This window comes from Sitophilus oryzae, unplaced genomic scaffold (genome assembly GCF_002938485.1).
Source record: "Sitophilus oryzae breed Bouriz unplaced genomic scaffold, Soryzae_2.0 scaffold_1658_pilon_pilon, whole genome shotgun sequence".
NCBI classification, from domain to species: domain Eukaryota; kingdom Metazoa; phylum Arthropoda; class Insecta; order Coleoptera; family Curculionidae; genus Sitophilus; species Sitophilus oryzae.
The window spans coordinates 674,042-697,528 of record NW_022146345.1 but is presented as its reverse complement, the minus strand read 5'-3'; the positions used below and the strand labels follow the sequence as shown (position 1 = coordinate 697,528).

Sequence of the window (23,487 nt, the reverse complement as noted above, 5' to 3'; positions counted from 1 at the left end):
AATCATTTCTATGTATACTCTCCTATAAATGAAATGTTTTTTATTTCGAACATTATCTATTTTTTGCTATATTATTTTGACAATAAGTCAGTTAATAAGTTATAACAAAATAGAAAGTTTAATGGACCATAAGTTTTGAAACATAGGTACAATATAATTTTACCAATATTGTATTGACGTAAAATTAATAATATTGCTAATAAATCTCAAATTAGTACTTTCTTGAACGTTACATTAGCAACGTTTCAATAATATTGTGAAATCTTCTCACGAGGTTGTGACAAGGTTTCAATAAACTTGCATCAACATTTTTTTCAACCTTGCACTGCAATGTTATTTGGCGGAAGATTAAGCTAACCTGCCACCTTGCATAAACCTCCCTACAATGAAAAAAGCAATGTTACACCTTGCTTTGCGAAGTTTTGGCAATGTTCCAGCAATACATTTTGCTTGTTGGGTTATTACTATATAACTCATTATGAAAAGAAAATTGAGACAGTGAGTGGATGAACATTCGAAAAAAAAATTGTAATTTCGATTTTCTTCAAGCTAAACATAGCATTTTGCCGTGTGTGCGATGGCTATCTTCTCCGCTCCATCAGAAAGCGCTGCGCTGTAAACGTGCGAATGCTATTTCATGTTTTCATCAAAGCCGAGCGAGTGCTATGGCGGAATCTGGAAAACCTGGGTACCTATTTTTATTACTAGCGGTTATTTATTTACTTTGTGAAAGGAATAGTTTAGGTCTGTAAAAATTAATAACTATTACATAATATGTCGTTTATTTCAGTTTTTATTTACTTTTACTATTTTTCACATAATAATATCATGGTCTTGTAATTTCCATAATAAAGGTACGAATGTCGCTGGGATTTAATGTTATTTCTAGATTATTTATATCATCTTTGATAGTTGCCTTTGTATTATCGCTTCTCTCGTCAATCCAGGCGTTTTTAACTACACCTGCATATTTGGAATTAGTACTGTCATGTTTAATAAGCAATTCTTCCAAAGTACTGTTGGTATTGAATTTTAGACGATTACTGTCTTTCAACCATTGGTTTCCACCCAAAGTGGTTTCTTCTAACGACACTATTTGGAATCCAGTAAAGAGATCCTAAAAAATGCAATGAAAATATATGTATATTGACAATGTATCAGCTATATATTTTCCTTGTTTAATTCATATAAAATTACTTCAGATCGACTTATTTATACACAAATCGAATTTAAAAATTGATCTGGTAATCTAAAAGCATATCTTAGGGCACTACCCTATAATGATTTTAGATTACGAAAGTAACCTTAACCATATCGCGCACTTATGCGAAGCGCGGCGCGGCGAAGTGCGGCGAAAAACCGTGCAGCGGAATAAATTTATGTTATACAGGGTGTCCCAGAAATAAGTGCAAGTATTTTAAGGGGTGGTAGATCTCGATAAAAGAAACATATTTTCTCTTTATCGTTTTTCAAATAACGGAGTTATTTTACTTTGAAAATTTCCAAAGAAAAATATTTTTTGCTAAAATTTTGAAAACCACTGGATATTTTCTGGATTTTCTTTCTTGTAAATTTAATCTAATACCTATGTTGCCATATTATCAAGAAATTATGTTTTTTAACTAAAAACTAAAAAATTTTCGCGAAAAAAACTCATAGACGTTTTTCTGGGACTGAACTATACTACCAGTTAAAATACTTGCACTTATTTCTGGGACACCCTGTATAATATGTGCGTCCGCTGACTCAAGCGAAGCAACCGCTTGCTCCAGCCGACGAGAGTTCAAACCATCTCCTCAAATCTTTTAGCCATGAGTTCTGGCGTATTCCTACTGATCTTTTCCCTTGCACTTTGCCCTCTATTATGAGGCGCAGTATTTTGTATCTATCACCTCTCATCACATGACCCAGGTATTGCATTTTTCTTTCCTTGATGGTGTTCCGTGTCTCTTTTTGTTTCTGCATGCGCTGCAGTACTTCATCGTTGGTGATCCTTTGTACCCATGAGATTCGCAGCTTCCGTCTGTACACATACATTTCGAAGGCTTCTATTCTCTTTTCGGTCTGTGAATTTAGCGTCCAGCTCTCACATCCATTAGTAAGTAATCACATCCCAGTAATGAGAAGACTTAAGCATTTGACCATTCGAGATCTGAGATCCGCACGAGGTCTCGTCTTGTAAAAAATTATTTCATACTCACGAAGATTTTTCTCGCTTGCTCAATTCTTGAAAATATTTCTCTTTTCGGGTCGCACTGACTATTGATGTTAGCTCCTAAATACTTTATTGAGGTCACTTGTTCGATTGTTTGTCTCTTGACACGCAGGTGTGCATTTATTGGAGTCTTAGAAAAGACCAATAGTTTGGTCTTGGAGACATTGAGATGCAGTCCAAACATCTCACTATAGTGGACTACGGAATCTATTATGCTTTGCAGTTCTTGTATATCGTTGGCTATTATAACCGTATCATCGGCATATCTGATATTGTTTATTGGGATTCCATTGAACTTGATTTCCGCCCTGGATTCGATCCAGTGCTTCTCTAAATATAGTCTCCGATTACAGGTTAAACAGGAGCGGAGACAAAACGCAACCCTGTCGAACACCCCGTCTGATTTGTATATCTTCCGATGTTGACTGTTTCATCTCAACTACCGTAGTTTGATGTCAATGAAGTTCTGATATGAAACGTAGGTCTTGTTCATCAACTCCGGTTGTTCTTAAAATTTTGATCTGATGATTAACACAGTCGAACGCCTTACGATAGTCTATGAAGCATGCAAATTCATTCATATTCATGTCTCTACACCTCTGTGTCATTACATTTAGGGAGAAGAGTGCTTCACGCGTTCCGAGTCCGTTTCTGAAGAACTGGGTGTTGTCCATCTGATTTTCGCACTTCTTGTAGATTCGCGTGTGAATGATTCTAAGAAAGGTTTTGAGGACATGGAACATAAGGCTTATCATCCGATAGTCATCACATTGTGAGGCGTTGGCTTTCTTTGGCAGGGTTACGAATGCTGATTTAAGCCAATCTGACGGTATTTTGCTTGAGCTATATATAATTTGTTAAATAATAATGATTCTACGATTAATGTATTACTAATTGGAATTTATAATAATGATTCTACGATTAATGTAGTACTGATTGGAATTTATGATGTGTTTAGTCAAGAACCAGTTTGTTTTTTTTTGAATTTGTTTCTTGAAATTTAATTATTGAGATCATGGATGATGAAACATTAATTTTGATTATACAGCAAACATTTCTACCAATGTACAAACTACTTAATTTAGAATAAAGAAAAGATATACCCATTTAAGGAAACATGCATTACATAAAATAATATTCTCTATTTCTCTATTAATTATTCTCTATTAATTTTATTTAGACACTATTAAAAACTTGCCTGAGACAAACTCAAAGTCTTTTCTTAACGCCAATTGGGCAGCGAAATCTAGAAGTTTGACGCTCTATATTTGGTTTTAACAAAAAAAGAAGTTCAGCAAATTTTTCGTGGGCCGTTCTATAATACTTGAAAAATTTTCTTTCGCCTTCCTGTTTTCGTGTTCCTCACATCTGAATGAAGGTGTATTTTCCATACGTATTTCTTTTTATATTAATGTTATTAATCCAAGATTTTCTCTTTTTGTTCTCACGCATTTCTTTTTCTTTAGCTATTGTATATAAAATAAGAAAATCTCGCTCTGAATTGTTGCTGGAACTTGAGGACATAATGAAGTTTTAATACACCTTTCTCAAACCGTTACAGAGATAATACTAAAATTGAAAGGGTCAGCTCAAAACAACTTTAAATACCAACCGCGTACGAAAAAACCTAAGCGCATAAATTAGCGCGCCTATCAAAAATTCGCTGCGCTTGGTCGCACCGCGCTTCGCACAAGTGCAAGACATGCTTTAGGCAACCTTAGAGTAAAATAGCGGATTATTTAGAGTTTAAATGGAGTAGCTGCATCTAAAGAAGCCACTGTGTCATTAATCTGAAAGATGGTGAACACCTTTTCTTGAAGTTCTGAGACGTTCCGCGCAAAATAATTTCGAAAAATGATTTATAGCGTTAGACGATCTAGTGGCTCTATTCGTGACCACAGCTAGCATCTTCAAATGTTACTCGCTACCCCGAGAAAAATCTATACGCAAAGTTGCAAATGATGTTGAGAATAGGTACACAGCTACGTCGAAACACCGGAACAAACATAGATTCTTTTTTGTAATTTTTGTGTATGTCGTTTCTCAAAATCATATCTGATATCCGCTGGACACAATGTAAAGTGTGAGTTGAAATTGTTGAATCTGTTTTTTCTTCTTATACCTTAAGTTTTACAAGAACTGGCTGTGATAAAGCAACGTCTTCGTCATTATCAAAGACATGCTCAATTCTGAGAAGAAACGTTGAATCTCTCCATGGTTCCAAAGTGAGTATTTGAACGTTTTTAGGCAGTCCACTGGTTAACCCAGAATACTAAAACAAAGAAATATTTTTAACTCTATACATCGAGTTTAATACTCCCTTTATACCTCCATAACATATTTAGATTTGTAATCGTCAGAACTGCCTTCCAGTGGTGTAACAAATGTCCAGGTGTCAAGTAATCTTCTTTGTGCAATATCTTTTTCTATTGCAGAAACTGAATCGCCTAAAACATGTTAAATAAATGTATTAATAAAAGAAAATTGGAATATGTTCATATTTATGTTGACATCATGTTGAGGCAGATAAAGCTTTATCGCCGAAAATATAAAGTAGGAGTAGGCGTCAAACTCGTATTTATATGTTTTAAGCAACTTGGTTTCTGATACACAAGGCGTTTTAATTTTTTTCAAAAAATAATAAAAATGTGTTTTTTACTCACCATTTTCGTTATTTATATATCCCACTGTTACAAAGTGTGAACCTCTAATTACTAAACCAGCATCAAACGCAGTTTCATTTAAAGCTTCTCCAACTCCAAATGAGTCATCATGCAAACAGTTTCTATGAATCTGAAGAAGATAATTGGATTATATTACGCAATGTATGTTATACAATTATAAAAGTTTTTTTATTATACAGGGCCCGGCAATAGTGCGTCGGGCATCTGTAGCTCCTAGAATAAAAAACTTGAGAATTTTGTTTAAGTGCAAACCTAAAGTATGTACCAGGATGTATTTCAGGATAATATTTCAACTTCTATAGGGTGGCTCAAAAAAGTGTGAGTGGATCTGGATGATTTTTTTTAAATGGAACACCCTGTATATTATTGCATTTTTGGCTTCCTTTCAGATCACTTTACATAACCCTAAGATATGAATAAATATATTTCGATAGTTTCAGAGATATTAAAAAATAAATCAAAAATATATTTTTTTCAGCCCTTCTTAAAAAAAACTATTAAAAACACAGGAACTGTTCTGAAATCAAAACTATATTAGGCATTTACTTTAGATGGTTTGTTCTTACTTTGCTATACATATGGTAATCGGAAATCACACAGGATGTTCAATATTCTACGCCAAACTTTCTAAAATATAAAATATTTTTTCTTTGTTTTTTTAAATGGAACACCCTGTATATTATTTTTTTATTAGATGGAGAGTTAAAAAATGAACATTTTTTGTATTTAGAGTATTTCAAAATGTTTAACGGTTTCGCAGATACACGCAGTATTATTTCATATGGCGCTTTCAATGGTAAAATACTAGAGAAAAATCATTGGGTGGCTTTGATAAAAATTTACTGTAGAAAATGCCATATGAAATATAAAACCGCAAATATCTGCGAAACCGTTAAAAATTTTGAAATACTCTAAATACAAAAAATGTTCATTTTTAATTTCTTCGTGTATTGAAAAAATAATATACAGGGTGTTCCATTAAAAAAAAACGAAGAAAAATTATTTTATATTTTAGAAAGTTTGGCGTAGAATTTTGAACATCCTATATGATTTACGATCTTCATATCTATAGCAAAGTAAGTACAGACCATCTAAAGTAAATACCTAATATAGTTTTGATTTCACAACAGTTCTTGTATTTTTAATAATTTTTTTTAAGAAGGGCTGAAAAATATATATTTTTGATTTGTTTTTTAATATCTCTGAAACTATCAAAATATATTTATTCATATCTTAGGGTTATGTAAAGTGATCTGTAAGGAAGCCAAAAATGCAATAATATACATGGTGTTCCATTTAAAAAAAAATCATCCAGGTCCACTCACACTTTTTTGAGCCACCCTATAGAAGTTAAAATATTTTCCTGATATACATCCTGGTACATACTTTAGGTTCGCACTTAAACAAAATTCTCAAGTTTTTTATTCTAGGAGCTACAGATGCCCGACGCACTACTGCCGGACCCTGTATTCCTCTATATTTGTTACATAATGCAGTTTACCATTATTTCAATTTCTCCATTATTTAAACTACTTCCTCCTTGTGCTCTGTCAGTTAAAACAGCAAGTTCGATCCCCTGGTCCTCATCTCTGATAGAAATTTTTGACGTAATCGGATAGTAATTTCCCGAAGCAAATTCTGAATTGTTTAATTGCCAAGTAGGTCTAAAATCTCTAACGCGCTTCAACATCTCTTTACCATTGGAATCTGTATAGAATGTTCCATTGGTAGGTATACTGGTGCTGTATCTTGATACAACTTCAATTCCATTTGTTCCACTAAAACGTTAATTTATTTTATTTGTTAATTTCTTATAATTTTATTACCATATCTTTGAACTTAAAATTTAAATTGACTTGAGAAATATGGTTAAAGGACTTTATATCCTCATAATATCGTCGCATCTATCTACATAATAGTGGAGAATTTTTTATTTTCATAATTTTATGCAATGGAGGATAATCGATACACAGTATGATAGAATAAGATTAACATTCAAGTGTTTTATAAAGTATAGTAGTGGGCTATGGACAGAGTTAACAATCCTAATATAACTTTTCCTTCTGATAGAGTGCTAGGATTGAGATACAATCTAATACTATATCGGGTGTTCCATTTAAAATAAATAATCAATCTATTAATACTGTGTAAAATTTCACTAAGTTAATACTGTCCTAAATTTTCAGTGATTTTCTAGATATACTTTTTCATATTGCTAATTGCTATATCAATTTCAGTAAGCAGGATTGATTGACATATTGAATTAAGAACTAGTTTCGGTCACTTCCTCTTTTACCGGAAATGATACAACTTTTATCTAGAGTTCAATAACAACAGTAAACGTAGCGAAATATTGACTCGAAATTCAAGTATGTGTTACCAAAATTATGTGAAAAACATGTTTTTTTGGAAGTTAGTGGCTAATGAGCCACTAATAAGACACAATAAACATCATACGATCAAATATATTTTTGTAAAGGCCCACATTAAAAATTGGTGGTTTCAACACTCATTAAAAATGGCAAAAAATTGGCACACACTGAAATTTAAAATACCATTTTTTTGTAATTGAAAATGTCAAAGTTGACATATCATATGCCATTCTATTCAGAATGTCACTTTCTCTAAAATAAAAAAAATATCGAAGGTATCATTTGAAAATAAAAAGTTGTAGTCCTTTCCGTTCATACAGAATATGTCAATTAATTCTGATTTATGTCATATACTAAGATATAGTATTTTCGAAGTCAATTGAAGGGGTGGCTGCAATAACCAGGCAGCTCCATTTTTTTTGTGGGAAATCGAAAAAGAGCTATTCGGTTCTTACTGCAAACACAGAGCAGGGCAGCTCTAACTAACGTCGCCATTTATGTACTGTTATATTGAGAGAACGGATTGTTGCAGGAAACGATCGGCCAATTTTTTTAAAGGGTAATTCATTAAAAATCACATTTTGGAAAAAAGTGGAGCTGCCTGGTTATTGCAGCCATCCCTTCAATTGGAAATACTAGTGGCAACAATGGTACAGTAGTGTCAACAAAGACCGTGCCGACAGAGACAGTGCCGCCATTAAGAGTCATAATCTATTCCACCTGACTTCAGAACGACTATGCCAAATACTTTTTTTATCTGAAAGAATAAAAAAGATAATATAGGGGTGAGCCAGTTACGAAAAACCGGGATATGATGAGTAGTAGTGATAGTAGTGAGTAGTAAGTACTTACTTGGTGGGTATCGGTCCAATAACCCAATCAAATTCAATATAGTTTTCCACTTTGTTGATTCTAATTATCTGGCTCACATACTCGTTAAATATTTGTCTAGCCTCGGAAACCAGAGCCCCTTGGTAGAAGACAACAGAAGCGTTTTCCGAAACTGTCGTAATGTTACCGTCAGGCCTGAAGACGTAGGCTCCAGATGATCTGTTTTCCGACTTACCGTTGTTGCCAACAAAGCCGCTATAGTAATAGAAATTTTGGCTGAGGTAAAGTGTTACGTTGTTTAAAATTAGTTTCGTGATAAGGCCTGAATCCGCATCGACAGAGAAAGAGCCATTAGTTGCCTAAAAAGAATTTAAATTTAAGAATTAGTGTAGTTGGTGACATACCGCATGCTAAAATTAAACATATTCATTTAATAGGTCTTTAAGAATATATTAATGAATAGACACAAAATTAGACTATTGACTTCAGTGATGCATGGTATGAATTTTTTGTTTGAATATTTGTTTGTATCTAGAATGCTCTTGGAGGATATTGTTATAGTTATTTAACCTTTAACGGCTAACGTGCAATGGGAACATAAGGACAAAAATAAGTATTTTTATCAGAAGCATTTATTCATAAATTACTTAGAGGATAAAGAAACTGAAAAAAAGGAACACATATTAATAAATATATTCTAGGAAATGTAAACCTTTTGCTTATTAGACACCCGAGCTGGTTTAAACTCTCTGTTCCCTTTCCCCTGGTTCTCAAAACCTACAATATTACACGACCACTATTATAAAATAAATTGAACTTGATATTCATATCATCAATACATAGAACACAATATCGATTAAGTTCATCCGGTTCATCGAAACTTTCAACTTTTCTTTTTCTAGAGTCTCAAATACACTAAGATTTTCTAAGCCATATTTGATATCGATGTCATATTCATTTTCTTAATATCTCTTGGTCTCTGGACGTGGAAGGCAAAATAGATTTGTCAAGAGCGTCTTGTATATCTTTGGCCCGGGAAAGTATATCGCCAAACATTTATATTTAAATTCATCAGTTACTTTTCTTCCTTTAGCTGATTTGTTAATTTGTGCAATTTGAATAACAAAATTTGCTACGTAGATAAATCCATTGATGGACATAATTTGTACGTATGTACAAATACATGTGTATATTGTTCAATAGATATTTTATTATTTAGTTCAATAGATATTTATACTTTATTAGGTAGGGTATTTCTTTACTTCTTGTTTGTAACTCCTGGCATGTTTTTTAATTTTAATTGTCTATTCTCTACAGTTAAATGTTTAATTGATTTTTTCATTTTTACTTTTCGAGGAGTATGTGCGGTTAACGATTCATTTTTGTTTAGACAAAAGTATTGTGTAAATAAAATTGAGTTTCAGTCAATTACAGTATTTTTTTAATACGACCCTGTCTATCAATAGTTTATGTTCTGTGAAATTTTTTGATACGTTTTAATCCGGCCCTGTCTCGGCATCCATAATGTTGTTGTCAAGGTAAAATTTTATAGAAATTTTAAACCATGGGATCTAGGCAGAGTTAGCCTGCCGTGTGATTTATATGCCGTGTCAATACAGTGTATACTCTGTACCTATGCTGTTATACATCGTTCTATCTTGTGATATGAATCATACCTAATGGCTATGAGCAGAACTTATGACTGAGAAAAATCAAAGATTTCACTTGATTTAAATAAGAACAATCCTCGGATTGTCATGGGGTTTTTAACAGGACACTGTCTCCTCAACGAACACCTCAGTAGAGTGAAGCTGAGAAACAAAGGCGAATGCAGGTTCTGTGGGCAAAATAGGGAAACATCAGAACACGTCATACTAGCGCCGAGACGACAACCGTTCGTGCCATAAACGGCTGATGTCGGAGATGGAGAACTGGCGTCTGTGGAGCTGTCTCAGATACTGGCTTTTGTCAAAGCCCTGAGATTGTATGATGAGTTATAACTCGTTATTACTCAAGAAAGGGGGCACACAGTAGATCTGTAAGATTGCGGTGATTAATCCTTTCCCAAATATTTTACATTCTTCTTCCACAATAGCTATGGATTTGAGCTATGGGCATATAGGTTGGTTTGCGTATTGGATATTCTAACGATGAAGCTGAACTAATGATATTAATTAAATAATAAATTATTTACAACTACTTTTATTATACTATATTGCTAGTGATCATGACAAATTTTATCATAAACTTTATAAGTGGCAGTTATAGGCGCAAACATCTATAATCAGGAAATGAAAATGGAAATTGTAAATAATGCCAATCTATACACAAATTTAAACACTTTTATCGTCTACTGAATGTTAATAGAATTTTTAAAGTTTAAAGAAATAATATTTGATAGACAATGGTTTGTGTTCTGCAATGTCCATGTATATTTATTTGTAATTTTAATGACGTAAATTTTTTTGAATTGATTTGTATTGTATGATATTTTTTTATTATTTGTATATTTTTTGTGCTTTTGTTTCTTTTGTAAATGCTTTGTCGATGAAGCTATTTTGGCTTTTTGTACAATAAAGCAAAATTATTTATTTATTATCTTACGTGAATGGTAGATGCACCAGTGCGGATTTTGGATGCTACAATTCTCGAGTCGGACGAATTATCTAAAGTTACTATGAACGATTTCCATCCTAATGGCGGAATGTTACTTGCAACGAAATACAGATCGTTTGTGGCATTGCTATCTCTTCCAGGAATATTCTTTACAAAATCAGCAACTTCTAACAGTTCATAGTCATACGAATTCCCTGCAAATTTGTTAGGTACCATAAAAAATGAAAATACTGCGAGTAATCTTAAATTACCTTCTTTGTCGACAATACTGTAAGCGTTTCCTCTGACTGGTAAATTTACGAGTTTGTCTACAGATCTGCTTAGGGGATTGTAAACAGTAACGACAAAATTGTCAGAGTTTTCAGTTACTGCGCATTGACTTATGTTAGCTAATGGACATGTGGTCAATGGTAGAAAGGTTTCTTGGTCTTCAGTGGGTTGGATTAGTTTACTTAAAAAAACAAGTAGCAGTTAGTAAAGAATCCAGTATCTATACAAAATACCTACTTATTAGGTATGTTTATCTTATATATCGTGTGTTTAAACTCTGGTTATTTATTATTCTTCGATGGTTCTAAAATTTGCTTGTCTTCTGTACAAAAAATACTTAAATACTATTTTAATCAAAATTTATTTAAGAAAAAAGGTCAAAATTAAGAATACATTAAGTCATATAATTTCAAAATTTTAAGTTTCTTTATTTGTAGTTGTATGTTATATATGTAGGTAACAACCTCTATCTTAATATCAGTTTATACTTTATGATGAAATTAGTTTTTGCAAACCTACTGGAAGAAAATTTTGATAGAAAAACTGCTACTTTGATAACATCTTCTCTACTTTTATCATAAAAGTACAACATCTTTTGTATTGTAATTGGGAAAGTATCTACAAAATCCAGGACAATAATTACTTATAGTTGTAATCAACTTTGCGGATCTCGCACCCTTCAAATAAGGACATCCTCAACATGTTGGATACGCAATGGAATCTGTTGAATACTGTAAAGAGCAGAAATGCATTGTACTACATCACAAAATACAGGAAAAAGTGGAAGGCTTTAACTATCCTGGATACGCAGTATCAGATAATGGTCTAATCTCACGTTGAAGAAATATTTCGTACGGCAGCCGATAAAGAAAGGTTCCAACAGATCGTAAACATGACGATAACTGACATCTGAAGACAGACAAGGCACCAGAAGAAGAAGAAATATATAATCAGTATACAGCGATTTGTGGTATGATTGAATCTTTAAGCTAGATATTTCCCTATGAAAGCTTTAAATGACCAATTTATCTAAAACATTGAATGAACTGTCTTTATATTTGAGAACAGAATACATATACAATTCCTATACACCTATACAGTACGGTATCATGTTATAAAAAGAAATAAATTGCATTGACAACATTGACTTAAATATAACTTTCAGCTTCACTTCAATGAAGAGATACATGAAATAAAATATCTTCTTGAACTGATATTGTGTTAAATTTCCATAATTGAAGTTCGAACTACTTTAAAATTTAAAACGGTTGTGCTTATATTGCAGACCAAGGCATTCACCGGTGCCGGAATGATGAAGACAAACTTGTGAATACTTGTGGACAACCCGGGCTTTCGACCACTCAATGATTTGTTGCTAAATTGGTATACGTATTTATAGTAATATCTTTTATTTTTCGTTTCTTTAAACTTACTTTAGTGCTGAATAAGTTATTTCTTCGCATCCACTGATAGCCCTTTCCAACTGTCTTGAATAATCATTTGCCACATGCTGTTTTTCTGTGCCAGCAACGGCATCGTGATGTTGCATAATGCCCATCACTTCTCTCAAGTTATCTAAGCTTTTATTATCATCCGCTCCTAAACCAGCCAACGAATATAGTTGTTTACATACCTACAAATAAAATTCTGTAAATACGAGCTGTTATTTTATTATAATTGGTACATACTTGCAAGAAATTGTTTCCTATTCTTTCGTAACGTTTTATTGCTGGTCTGGAGATGAAGTAGCCGGTCCAGTAAGAGTGTTCGTCAGAGGCGTAAGGGAAGAAGTCGTCTTGCTTCAACAGCCAGGTTCTGTCCTTGGTTTCGTCGTTGATGGCTTTGACGTAGCAGGACGGAGTTGAATATATTAAGTTATACAGAGATCCGTTTTCTTGACGTTTATTTACATAACTAAAAGTAAGTCAAAACAAAATTTATGAAAGTTGGGACAGGAAATGCGAAACACGAAGTATATGGGCGGAACAAAAGTATCAGAGGCGTGGAAAACGATTAAAAATATTCGACGAGAAAACAAGCAATCTGCTCATATAGATATGATAAATATGGAAAAATGGCAAGATTATGATAAGACCTAATTCACAGAAGACAGAGAACACTTCAAAGAACCAACAGAAGAAATTAAAATACAGGTGGGTACAGAAAACATAAATATAAGTGAAACAGAAAAAGCTGTTAGGAATATGAAATGTGGCAAAGCCTCGGAACCAGAAAACATATTTACAACAAATCATACTACTTTAACAGATGACTCATACAAGGAGATAATATTCCTACAAACTGGAAGATATCATATATTAGTTCCATCCATAAAAAAGGAGATGTATGTGGAAATTACAGAGTTATTAGTGTCACAAATGCAATGGGAAGGTTGTATGGTAGAATTCTGAAATCGAGAATTGAAATGGAGAGCCAAGAACTAGAGAAGCAAAGTGGTTTGCGCGCAGGAAGATTGAGCTTAGATAATATTTTCACCTTGCAACAAGTCATTGAAAAGAGAAAGAGCTCGAAATTTACCCACCCATCTGATTTTTATCGATATTCAAAAAGCATACGTTACGGTACCCATAGCAAAACTTTTTAAAACTCTGACGAAAATCCGCCTAAACAAGGTATACATCTGCGAAATCCATAACATTTATAAAAAGGTAACAAATGCCGTAAAAATTGGCAAAAATATATCAGAACCCTTTAATATCTCGAAAAGACTTAACTTCGGTCGTTGCTTGTCGCCCAATTTGTTTAAAATCTATAGCAAGGAGGCTCTGGATATATGGAGACGTAAGTGCTCAGGAATGGGGATACAGCTTCGTAATAATTGCTTAACAACCTTGTTGTTCGCCGATGATCAGGTTATAGTTGCTAATGATGAGGAAGATATTAACTATATGCTCAGAAAATTGGAGTACGCAGAATGGGGATTGAAAATGAACATGACAAAAACAGAACATCTAAAAATGGTTGACGATGGACAAATTAACCGGAACTTAGAACTTAGCAATATAAAACAATGCGAAGAGTACAAATATTTAGGAACTATAATATCTCAAAAAGGAACATCTAACAGGGACATTCAACATAGAACACAGCAAGGGCAGAAATGTATCCGAATTCTAAGTTCAGTATTTTGGTCGAATAAAATAAAATTAAAAACAAAAATGACAATCTACAAATTGATAGTAGAGCCAATTTATCGTAAAGGTCAGATTATGCTGGCAATTAATAAAAAAAACAGCAAAAGAGTGGACATTGTGGAAATGGATTTCTTGAGAAGAGCGTGTCAGATATCAAGAACAGAACATATTCGAAATGAAGATAAAAAAAGGAAGACAGGAAAGGTATACACAACTATCGAAGATCATAGAAACAAGACAACTTCTCTGGTATGGACATGTGTTGAAAGCTGAATGGAGGAAGACCAATGATATCATGGGAAGAAGGAACTAGAAGAATAATGAGTGATAGGACCATTAGAGATGACGAAAAGGACAGAGAAAAATAACGATCGAAATGCGGGATGCGGCAGAGGCTGTAGGACCACCGCTATATATATATATATATATATATATATATATATATATATATATATATATATATATATATATATATATATATATATATATATATATATATATATATATATATATATATATATATATATATATACAATATAAGTCAAAACAAAATTGGGACATTTATAACTGATGATGCTATAGAGAATGATTTTGACTGGAACGGGCAGACTAATTAGATGATAACATGCTGAAATTCTTGGTAGAGAATAGTTGTGTAATGTGTAAGAAATTATTTGAATTAGTACTGTCTATTAAGTGTTTCTGATTTGGTAGCCCGTTCGATTCTACAAATTTCTGGAGCTACAAATAAACAAAAACAAAATGCTTTGGAAAGAAAATAGATATATAGAAGGCTACTGGGTATAGTTCAAATTCCTCTGAAGCTTTTGAATTATATTCCAATGAACATATTCATTGAAGAAATTTGTCTCCATTTATTATAACCCTGATGGTTCTAATATACAATTTTAATTTTTCGTTTTTAGTAGTAATAATCTTCAGAGATCTTCTTTCAGAAAATATTTAGATTCGATATGTTAGAAGTTACATTATCAGTTAATTGCTTCATTTCGGGTATCGACTATTGATAAATTAAGAAACCAAAGTATTAGTACAGTTCTACAGTTTATTCAGTACCCAGCGGGATAAGTATCTGCATATTTTCAATAGTTCGTGTAGTATCTGCTGAGAAGTATCTACTTTTCAAATTTATGTACATTTGACAAGAATATTTATACTTCAAAGTAAGTCGCTGAAAAATATCTGCCGAAATGGGTATTGAATATTCCGTAAAATTGGTTCAGTTTCCTTATTCAGTTCAATCTTTCTTCTATTTATCAATTTATTATTTCCTTACTATATCAGTTTATCCAAGTTTATAAACCAGGCTTCTGCATCTTGATAATTAAAATCATCACCCATAGTAATCAGAATGTTACTAGTGTTATAAATTTGAGTTGCCCCATCTACGTATTTGATGAAGTCATTCACCTTAAAAGAGAAATAATTATTGTTTTTTGATATTAATTTCTATATAGATTTATTACAATTTTTTAGGTATACATATGTTTGACAATTCTGTTGTATCTGTTCATGTTTATATCACCTTTTTTGGTTAATATTTAAGTAGCCTTTGAAGCTTATTGAAAATGTATGTGACACCTTGAATTTTATCACGTTATAAAAAACTATTTTTAAGAATATTTTTTTGTAAACATAATTGCAATAAATCTAAACCATATTTCAGCTCAGAAAGTGCTTCTATATTTGCAGAGAATATAATATTTTTATACTATTAATTTAATATATCAAATCTATGTAAAAATATTATTATCATTATTTAAACAAATATTATTATGTTTGTTTAATCATTCAACATTTTTGTTTATTTAGTCATTCAGTAATTCATTTATTCACATATTTTTTAATATCTTTTATTTGAAATTTAAAGAAGGTATCCATTTTTCTCAAAGAGACCTAATTTGTAAATTATAAAGAAAAAAGACTCAAAGTCTCGGTCTAATGTACACTTAAGACCCAGCTTGAGACTGAGTATTTTATTATTTTAATCTTTTATTTGCCTTTTAAGTTTATCTATAGGCTAATCATTAGATACCTAGATGAATAATAAATTTATGTGTGAGTATTAATAAATTAAATTATGAATATGTAAAGTTTATAAGTATTTCTATTTTTTAAGTAAGCTTTTTATTTTTATTTTTATTTTTTAAAAAGGTCTTTTGTACTAAACCATCACTCTTACGGAAACTGTCTGTAGGTATTATACTGCAATAAAATTTAGGTCATAACAAAGTATTGAGGTAGTTCTATATATGCAAATCTAACATGGAGTTGGAGAGATTTAGTAGCCCTATATGTACTACCAAGGTACTACTATTGTAAATAAACTAGATTAATACTACAAAATCTAGAGAGCAGTTTTGACAATCTATAGATAATTAATATTTTTATGTTTCAAGACTGTTTGGTCAAACTTGGTCTAAAATTGATATATTAAAGGCTTATAAATAAACATACCCTGTCATCAACATTATATTCAAAACTGTCTGGATCATCAATAAAAGGCAAGTCAGAACACAATAAATCGAAACAAAAGCCTGGAGGAGGACTGTATCTGTTGTATAAAACACCAGTGAAAATATCAGAAGACTCTCCTGAAAAATATTATCACAACAATAAAATTAAAGCAAATTTACACAGGTTACCATACAATCTCACATTTTACACCAAAACACCTTATTTCGAACTCTGGATGCAAGTTTCAAGGTTCGATGATGATGCTAGTTAGCGATATGGTTAGCGAAACGTGAGTCCATATTTCAAAATATGGTGTTTTGGTGTATTGGGGTTAATTAGTGTTATTTTGCTGTTTTGATACCAAAGGTCCAACCTAAACTGAATTAATAGAAACCATAGTTAAATGTAAGTTCTGTACCTAAACTTTTGCTGCCTCTCCATACAAATTCGGGTGATTTAGTTTTCCATCGGAAAGCTTTGTCTTGGTAGTCGATTCTTCCTAGGAGGAACCCGTCGAAACCTAGTTGAGCGAAAATATTGGCCATTTCTTTGCTGTGACCAAATGGATCAATCTGCCAACCAATTTTAGGCCTTCCACAGGCTCCAAAAGTGTCATTAAGTTTTCTAAAATAAAGAAATACTTGTTATTGGCAGCAAGAACAGCTATTGAATCATCAGTATGAAGAAGAAATTATTTAACAGGTTAAAGGAGGATGAGCACTGAATCGACTCGGACCGGTCGACTCAGTTAAGAGTTGTCGGCAGGTTTTGGTATGCATAGAAATAAATGTAATCTATCGCACTGCATCGAACCAGTCTTACTATTATTGACATACAGCTTTGCATTCACGTACTTTGTATATTTAAAAATCGCAATTGGGTGAGTAAAATGAAATAAAACCCTTAAGCTGCTTGAAACACAAAATGTAAATATTCCACTAATACAATTAAATGAAATCATAAATAACGAAAAAACAATGTGTCGAAGATCTACTTAGTCATTATAATTCAATATAATGAAAATCTATGAAATAAAGTGGACAGGTTTAGGGACCAAGAAAAGAAAAAATCTTAATGTTTGAAAGGTTACAGACAAGGATCAATACCAGGGACTCAGATAACCAGCAATCTTAACCGCATGCGAACTTTAGTTGAAAATAGCCATAAAAAGACGAAAATTTATACAAAAACATCAGTAACTTTTCAAAACAAACAGTTTTTAATTTCTATTTCCTAAACCTGCAAAAGTAATTTCATATCTATCATAAGGACGCAAATCAACCACAGTAATAACTAGAATAATACTACTAAGTAAAAACGCAAAAAGGTTATAGAAAATCGACAAAGATAAAAGGGACCAACACTAAAAACAGTATAGGACCTAATAAACTGGCTAACGTTTATAGAAACAACAACCTCTACAGCCATATTGGCGTAGAATGTAGAACGTAGAGTTAAATCTTTACAAAAATGACTTGACTTGAAATAAAATGACTTAAGTCGGAGACTTAAGACTAAAATCATTTGAACTTTATGTCGAATTTGACTTAAGATTTAAATTTTAAAAACGACTTAAAACTTAAGTCTTTTTAAAACTGACTTGTTGCAGCTCTTTCGTCTGATCGCGACCAAATTTGGTAGGTAGGTTACGTTACGTGAGTTGGATACGACGTTTTGTTTACATCTCCATCAGGGTGGGACTAAGGATTTGATATTGAAGAAAAATGTGGGTCTATTTCGGCATAATTGTGGACGGGCTACAGGATGACGCCCTCGACGTTTCGAACCGATGCCTCTAGATGGACGAAATCAGGATTCTTCTTAATTATGGGTCGATTGGAACTAATCTTGGCACGTGGATAAAGGTACTCGAATGGAGTCCTCAGACGGACAGATAGACAGGAGGACACACGGTCATTTTAATACAAATTTTGTGAATGTGAATCAAATTTTTTATTAGTTTTTAATTTATTATCTTTTCAACATTTCAAACTGCACTTTTTCAAACGTTCGTTCGTTTTTTCATCATTCAAATCCTTCAATTTTATAACTGTTAGTAAGAAGTTTTACTTCAAATATGCTCATATAGTACACACACAATTTTTTTAATAAATTTTGTTAGTTGAATTTGATTTAATTATCCACACGGAACACATCAAAAACGCAACACTATTATAGCATTACCTTAATCCCCACGCCATTTGGTCTATGATTGAGTGGTAGTGAGTAGCAGCTTCGTCGTTCATACTCCATCCACCACCGATAAACTCTAGACAACCATGGTTGACGTAATTTTTGACTTCTTCCTGCATACTCTCGCTTTGCTTGATCCACCATTTCCAGAAAAATGCAGTTTCCACGTAGATAAACCTGCAAGTACGTACTAGAAGCTAATGGTTTATTAAATACCATTGTGTTACCTTCTATCTTTGTTTCTCTTCAATGAGTCCATTACAGTTTCTATAATATATTGCACACCAGCTTTTTGTGTATTAGAGTTGCCTGAAATAAATTATCTTAGTCAGTAATTATACTATCAATGAGTAAGTGTACTTTTTGTTTCTCACCTTTAAAATAAATTACCTATTATTATATTACTGTTCTAAATCGAGATAAAAGTGTATTTGAAAAAACATATATATATATTAGTTTGAAACAAAACTAATTTTTTAAGGTATGGGTAACGAGTTTGAAACTGAAACTAATACCAGAAATATATTGATATAAAATATTAGGCAGTATAAATTATCATTCATTGATCTTTTATCTCCCAGAGCCTCAAAAAAAATGAGCCTATTCAAAATCAGTTTTGTACCTTATTGTTAGTAAAATTTCTACCCCAATGGAACACCGTCCAAATTTGCAAAATGTGATTTTCTTTTATATTCCATCATGTGCAATTCTAGACTTTAAATTGTTTCATTTTCTAATAAACTTACTTCCATAATAATACTGATCAACTGTTTTTAGCCAACCAACATCGTCGTGAGTGTGAGGAACAATGTGAACGTTTATAAAACCGTCTTTGACTGGATGACAAGACTGAAACAAAGTATTGAAGTTGATATTCTATTTAGAACTTATAATATTATATTTATACCTCATATCCACATATTGCTTCTGATACAGGATCATAGTTTTTTGATGGAAAACTGTACAGTCCCACGAATAATAGGAGTACATTAAATAATATTAGTTGGAAATGCATCTTTAAGTAGACCTGTAAAATATTATTAACAGTGACATATTGTTGGTTCTTTTTATATTTTGTGTTGAGCTAATATTTATTTAACTTTAAACAAAACTATTTTAAACTCATGGTATTAATATCACCGTAAATTCTCAACAGAGTTTTTAATTTTTATCATTAAATTTTTTAAGTATAGCTGCTTCAATAAAATGCATAGTAGTCCAGAAAATAAGAACACGAAAAGACTCAAGTCTCAAGTTTTAGGCTGATTGTACCTTTTGCGAGTTTTGGGTTTTTATCCAAAGAGGACTCCGCATCACTGAGAGATGGTGCAGGACTGTCGGGCTGAGTATTAACTAGATAAAACCGCGGTAGTGCCATTCTCCAGAGAGCAAAGTTTGAAAAACTTGAAAAGAATCCATCTAGATGGAAAGGAAATACTGCCATCACAGAAAGTGAAATATCTGGGAATAACCCTGGATCGGAAACTTCTCTGAAACAGGCATATTAAGAACATTACCAGCAAAGCCACAAAGGCTCTCATGATATGCAGAAGACTGGCGGGAAATAGGTGGAGCTGCTCCCATAACACTTTGCGCTGGATGTATACCATGATAGTAAGACCCATGATTACTTATGGAGCAGTTGCTTGGTATACAAAACTAGAGCAACGTACAGCAAGGCAAAACCTGTGCAAAATACAGAGACTGGCATGTGTCTGCATCACAGGTGCTATGAGAACATGTCCAACAGCGGCAATGGAGGTCATTCTAGACCTAACACCACTGCATATTGTCGTCGGTAGTTATGCCAATGCGACAGTGATTAGAATGGTCATTGACGGAAACAGTAATGGGAGAATTTTCAGGTCTGGAACACCCTCAAAAAGAAAATTCCACTTCTCCTACTGCCAGTGGATGAGATACAAAGAATTTACAACTTTGAGAAACACCTCACTGTAGTATTGAGTAACAAAAAGATTGGAAGAAAGAAACGCTTACTCAGCATATAAAAGACCATACCATAACGTGGTATACTGATGCTTCCAAAACCAAAGCAGGGAGAGGGATAGGAGTATTTGGGTCGAAAACTAAATATTCCGAACCAATGGGCACCTATCCCAGTATCCCTCAGGCAGAAATTTACGCTATCGAAAGATGCGTACAATTTATCTTAGATAGAAACTATCGAAAACAGGAAATTGCCATCCTATCCGATAATCAAGCAGCACTTAACGCTATCAACTCGGTAACCATCAATTCGAAGTTGGTCAAAGAATGCCTAGAGAAGCTCAACAAATTAGGCAAAGAAAATAAAGTCCTCCTACTTTGGGTGCCTGCTCACCAAGGGATAGAAAGGCAGTTCGCAACCAGAACTGTTCTGATTTCCAAACGGGAACCAACTGAAAGCGGAACTGAAGAATCTGGAAGACTCCATCCGTAACTTAGAATGAGTGTCCTCCAACGGTCTAAGACACTCGAAAATGTTCCTCAGAACTTACGACAGAGAAAAATCAAAGGTTTTCCTTGATTTAAGTAAAAACAATCTTCGGATTGTCACGGGATTTCTAACAGGACACTGTCTCCTCAACGAATACCTCAGTAGGCTGAAGCTGAGAAACAACGGCGAATGCAGATTCTGTGGGGAAAATGGAGAAACACCAGAACACCTTATCACTGAGTGCGCCGAGACGACGACCATTCGTGCCATGAACTTAGGTACGAATATGGAGAGCGGGCCTCTGTGTAGCCCTCTCAGATACTGGCTTTTGTAAAGGCCCGGAGACTGTATGATGAGTTATAACTCAAGAAAGGGGAACACACAATAGATCTATAAGGTCGCGGTGATTAACTTTCCTCCTAAACATTCTACATTCTACGGCTAAATATGGCTCGAAAGGTCCTCAGCCCAAAAATGTTCAGATTTTTACAAACTTGTCAAGATTTTTTTAAAGTTGTTTTTAGAATCCCTTTAAGCAACTCCGAAAGTTTGAAGTATTTATTTAAGCTTAAGCACATTTTAATAAAAAAAACTTTCGTGAATGTATTTTTTTCCGCTTTTTTGGAATTTCCGGAAAGTGTCATAAGCAATAGAAAATTGCATAATAACCTTACAAGTAACAAACATCAATGACGAGTTAGAAATCAATGATAAAAGTTCAAAATTACTTGAAATATCACTTCGTTTGAAATATCAGCATCCAAGGGACATCCTACGCCTCTTGATGGTCTAGGGGCTGTGGAACATGATTTATAAAATTGTATATGGCAATGCTTGCGATACCTGGCACCCGCACAAAAAAAAATTGACAAATAAGCTATTATTAGTGAATACGTTTGTAAAAATTTGAAAATTTTTGGATCAAGGAATGGTTTGCCGGGTTTTTTATTATTATAAAATATGACAAAATTCAAACAACTTCCAAAACGTGATAGCTGTTGCTTCTACCTTGAAATGAACTTCGTATTGTCAAAAAATATTAAATTTTAGCCGAGTTATTAAAATATTTGTCCTATCAATCAATGATACGCTTATTATGAAATCTAAATCCGGAGCGTTAAGACTTGGAGAGAAAATTCAGGGATCTTTGAGGTGTAATATCCCGAAAACTACCAGTCCTACGTAAAAAATGATAAGGACCATTTTTGTATGTTATTATTTACATTTTTTACTCCAAGAAAAAAATTGCAAATTGTATATTTTGGCAGATATTGGCAAAAAACTGATTTTTTTGGCTAAAGCTGGCCGAGTACAGTATTACAACTTTTTCCCTAAAACTACTCCCCAGAAGGTACACAATCCGCCTGAAAAGTCCCGGTCGACTGTGGTTTCAACCTTCCTTTACTGGACTATAGTTTCAAGCATTTTTAAAGTGTAATTATTAAATAATAATTAACAACAGAATATCCGCTATTAGTAAACAGTAAATAATGCTAAATGGGGACTATAAATAATGCTAAATGTCAAGTAGAAATAAGTCAAAATCTGCAAGGCAGTAAAGTAAATAAAATAAATATTGACATAAATGCATTAAAATTATTCATTCACCATAATTTTTTACATTTAAATGTATTTTTCCTTTTACAATTTTATACTTACATGAATGAATTCAAGTATTTAATGAAACAACTACTTTGTAGCTAAATTAGACAAACAGGTGCTGATTTTGTTCTGAACAATCCTTAAATAATTTTTAAAACACTTGAAAAGTTTATCAGTCAATTAGACTACAGAAGATCATGTTGATTGATGAACATTTAAATACTACAAAAATATTGTTGTTTATATTTCATTCAGAATAAAATCCCCTTATGTTTATCTATTCATCTTTGTTACGTAGAATATATATTGACTCTGATTAAAAACGGATTTTGTCTTTTATTGAGTGTTTGTATCTAGGGACCGCTACAATCTTGATTAAACTCATTTTTAATGTATGTATGATTTAAATAAACTATAGAAATAAAAAAAACGAGTTTTAAACCAGCAACATTTATTTAATAAACAACTTATATTATAAAAGAGAAACTTTGAATTTATCTATACCGGATGCGTCTCAAAAGTGATTAGGTTTTGAGATGCCCCTATAACTTTTTTATTTTTTCAGATAAAAAAATGAGATTTAGTATGTTAATATATGACATAAATTAGTATTGATTGATGTTTTGGTCACTTT

At 32.7% G+C, this 23,487-nt stretch overlaps 1 protein-coding gene across 1 annotated transcript; it reads right to left on the bottom strand.

The window, feature by feature from the left end:
• Window positions 1-761: 761 nt before the first annotated feature.
• Window positions 762-23,032, bottom strand: LOC115880779 (lysosomal alpha-mannosidase-like). Its single transcript, XM_030898061.1, has 18 exons — window positions 22,911-23,032; window positions 19,722-19,841; window positions 19,561-19,663; window positions 19,042-19,123; window positions 18,806-18,991; window positions 17,040-17,245; window positions 16,622-16,758; window positions 15,441-15,574; window positions 12,677-12,902; window positions 12,422-12,621; window positions 10,970-11,169; window positions 10,707-10,912; window positions 8,124-8,461; window positions 6,401-6,677; window positions 4,879-5,008; window positions 4,544-4,662; window positions 4,338-4,487; window positions 762-1,117 (listed from the first exon to the last, which is right to left on the bottom strand). Exons 2-18 carry the CDS (start codon window positions 19,827-19,829, stop codon window positions 827-829), a joined length of 3,093 nt encoding a protein of 1,030 aa, XP_030753921.1. The 5' UTR covers window positions 19,830-19,841; window positions 22,911-23,032; the 3' UTR covers window positions 762-826.
• Window positions 23,033-23,487: the final 455 nt, after the last annotated feature.

Coding starts and splice junctions, on each gene's coding strand:
- LOC115880779 (XM_030898061.1), bottom strand. CDS start 19,829: ATGCATTTCCAACTAATATTATTTAATGTACTCCTATTATTCGTGGGA. Junction 19,124..19,560: donor TGATCAGTATTATTATGGAA/GTAAGTTTATTA, acceptor AATTTATTTCAG/GCAACTCTAATACACAAAAA. Junction 5,009..6,400: donor ATGGAGAAATTGAAATAATG/GTAAACTGCATT, acceptor TATCTTCTTCAG/ATTCATAGAAACTGTTTGCA.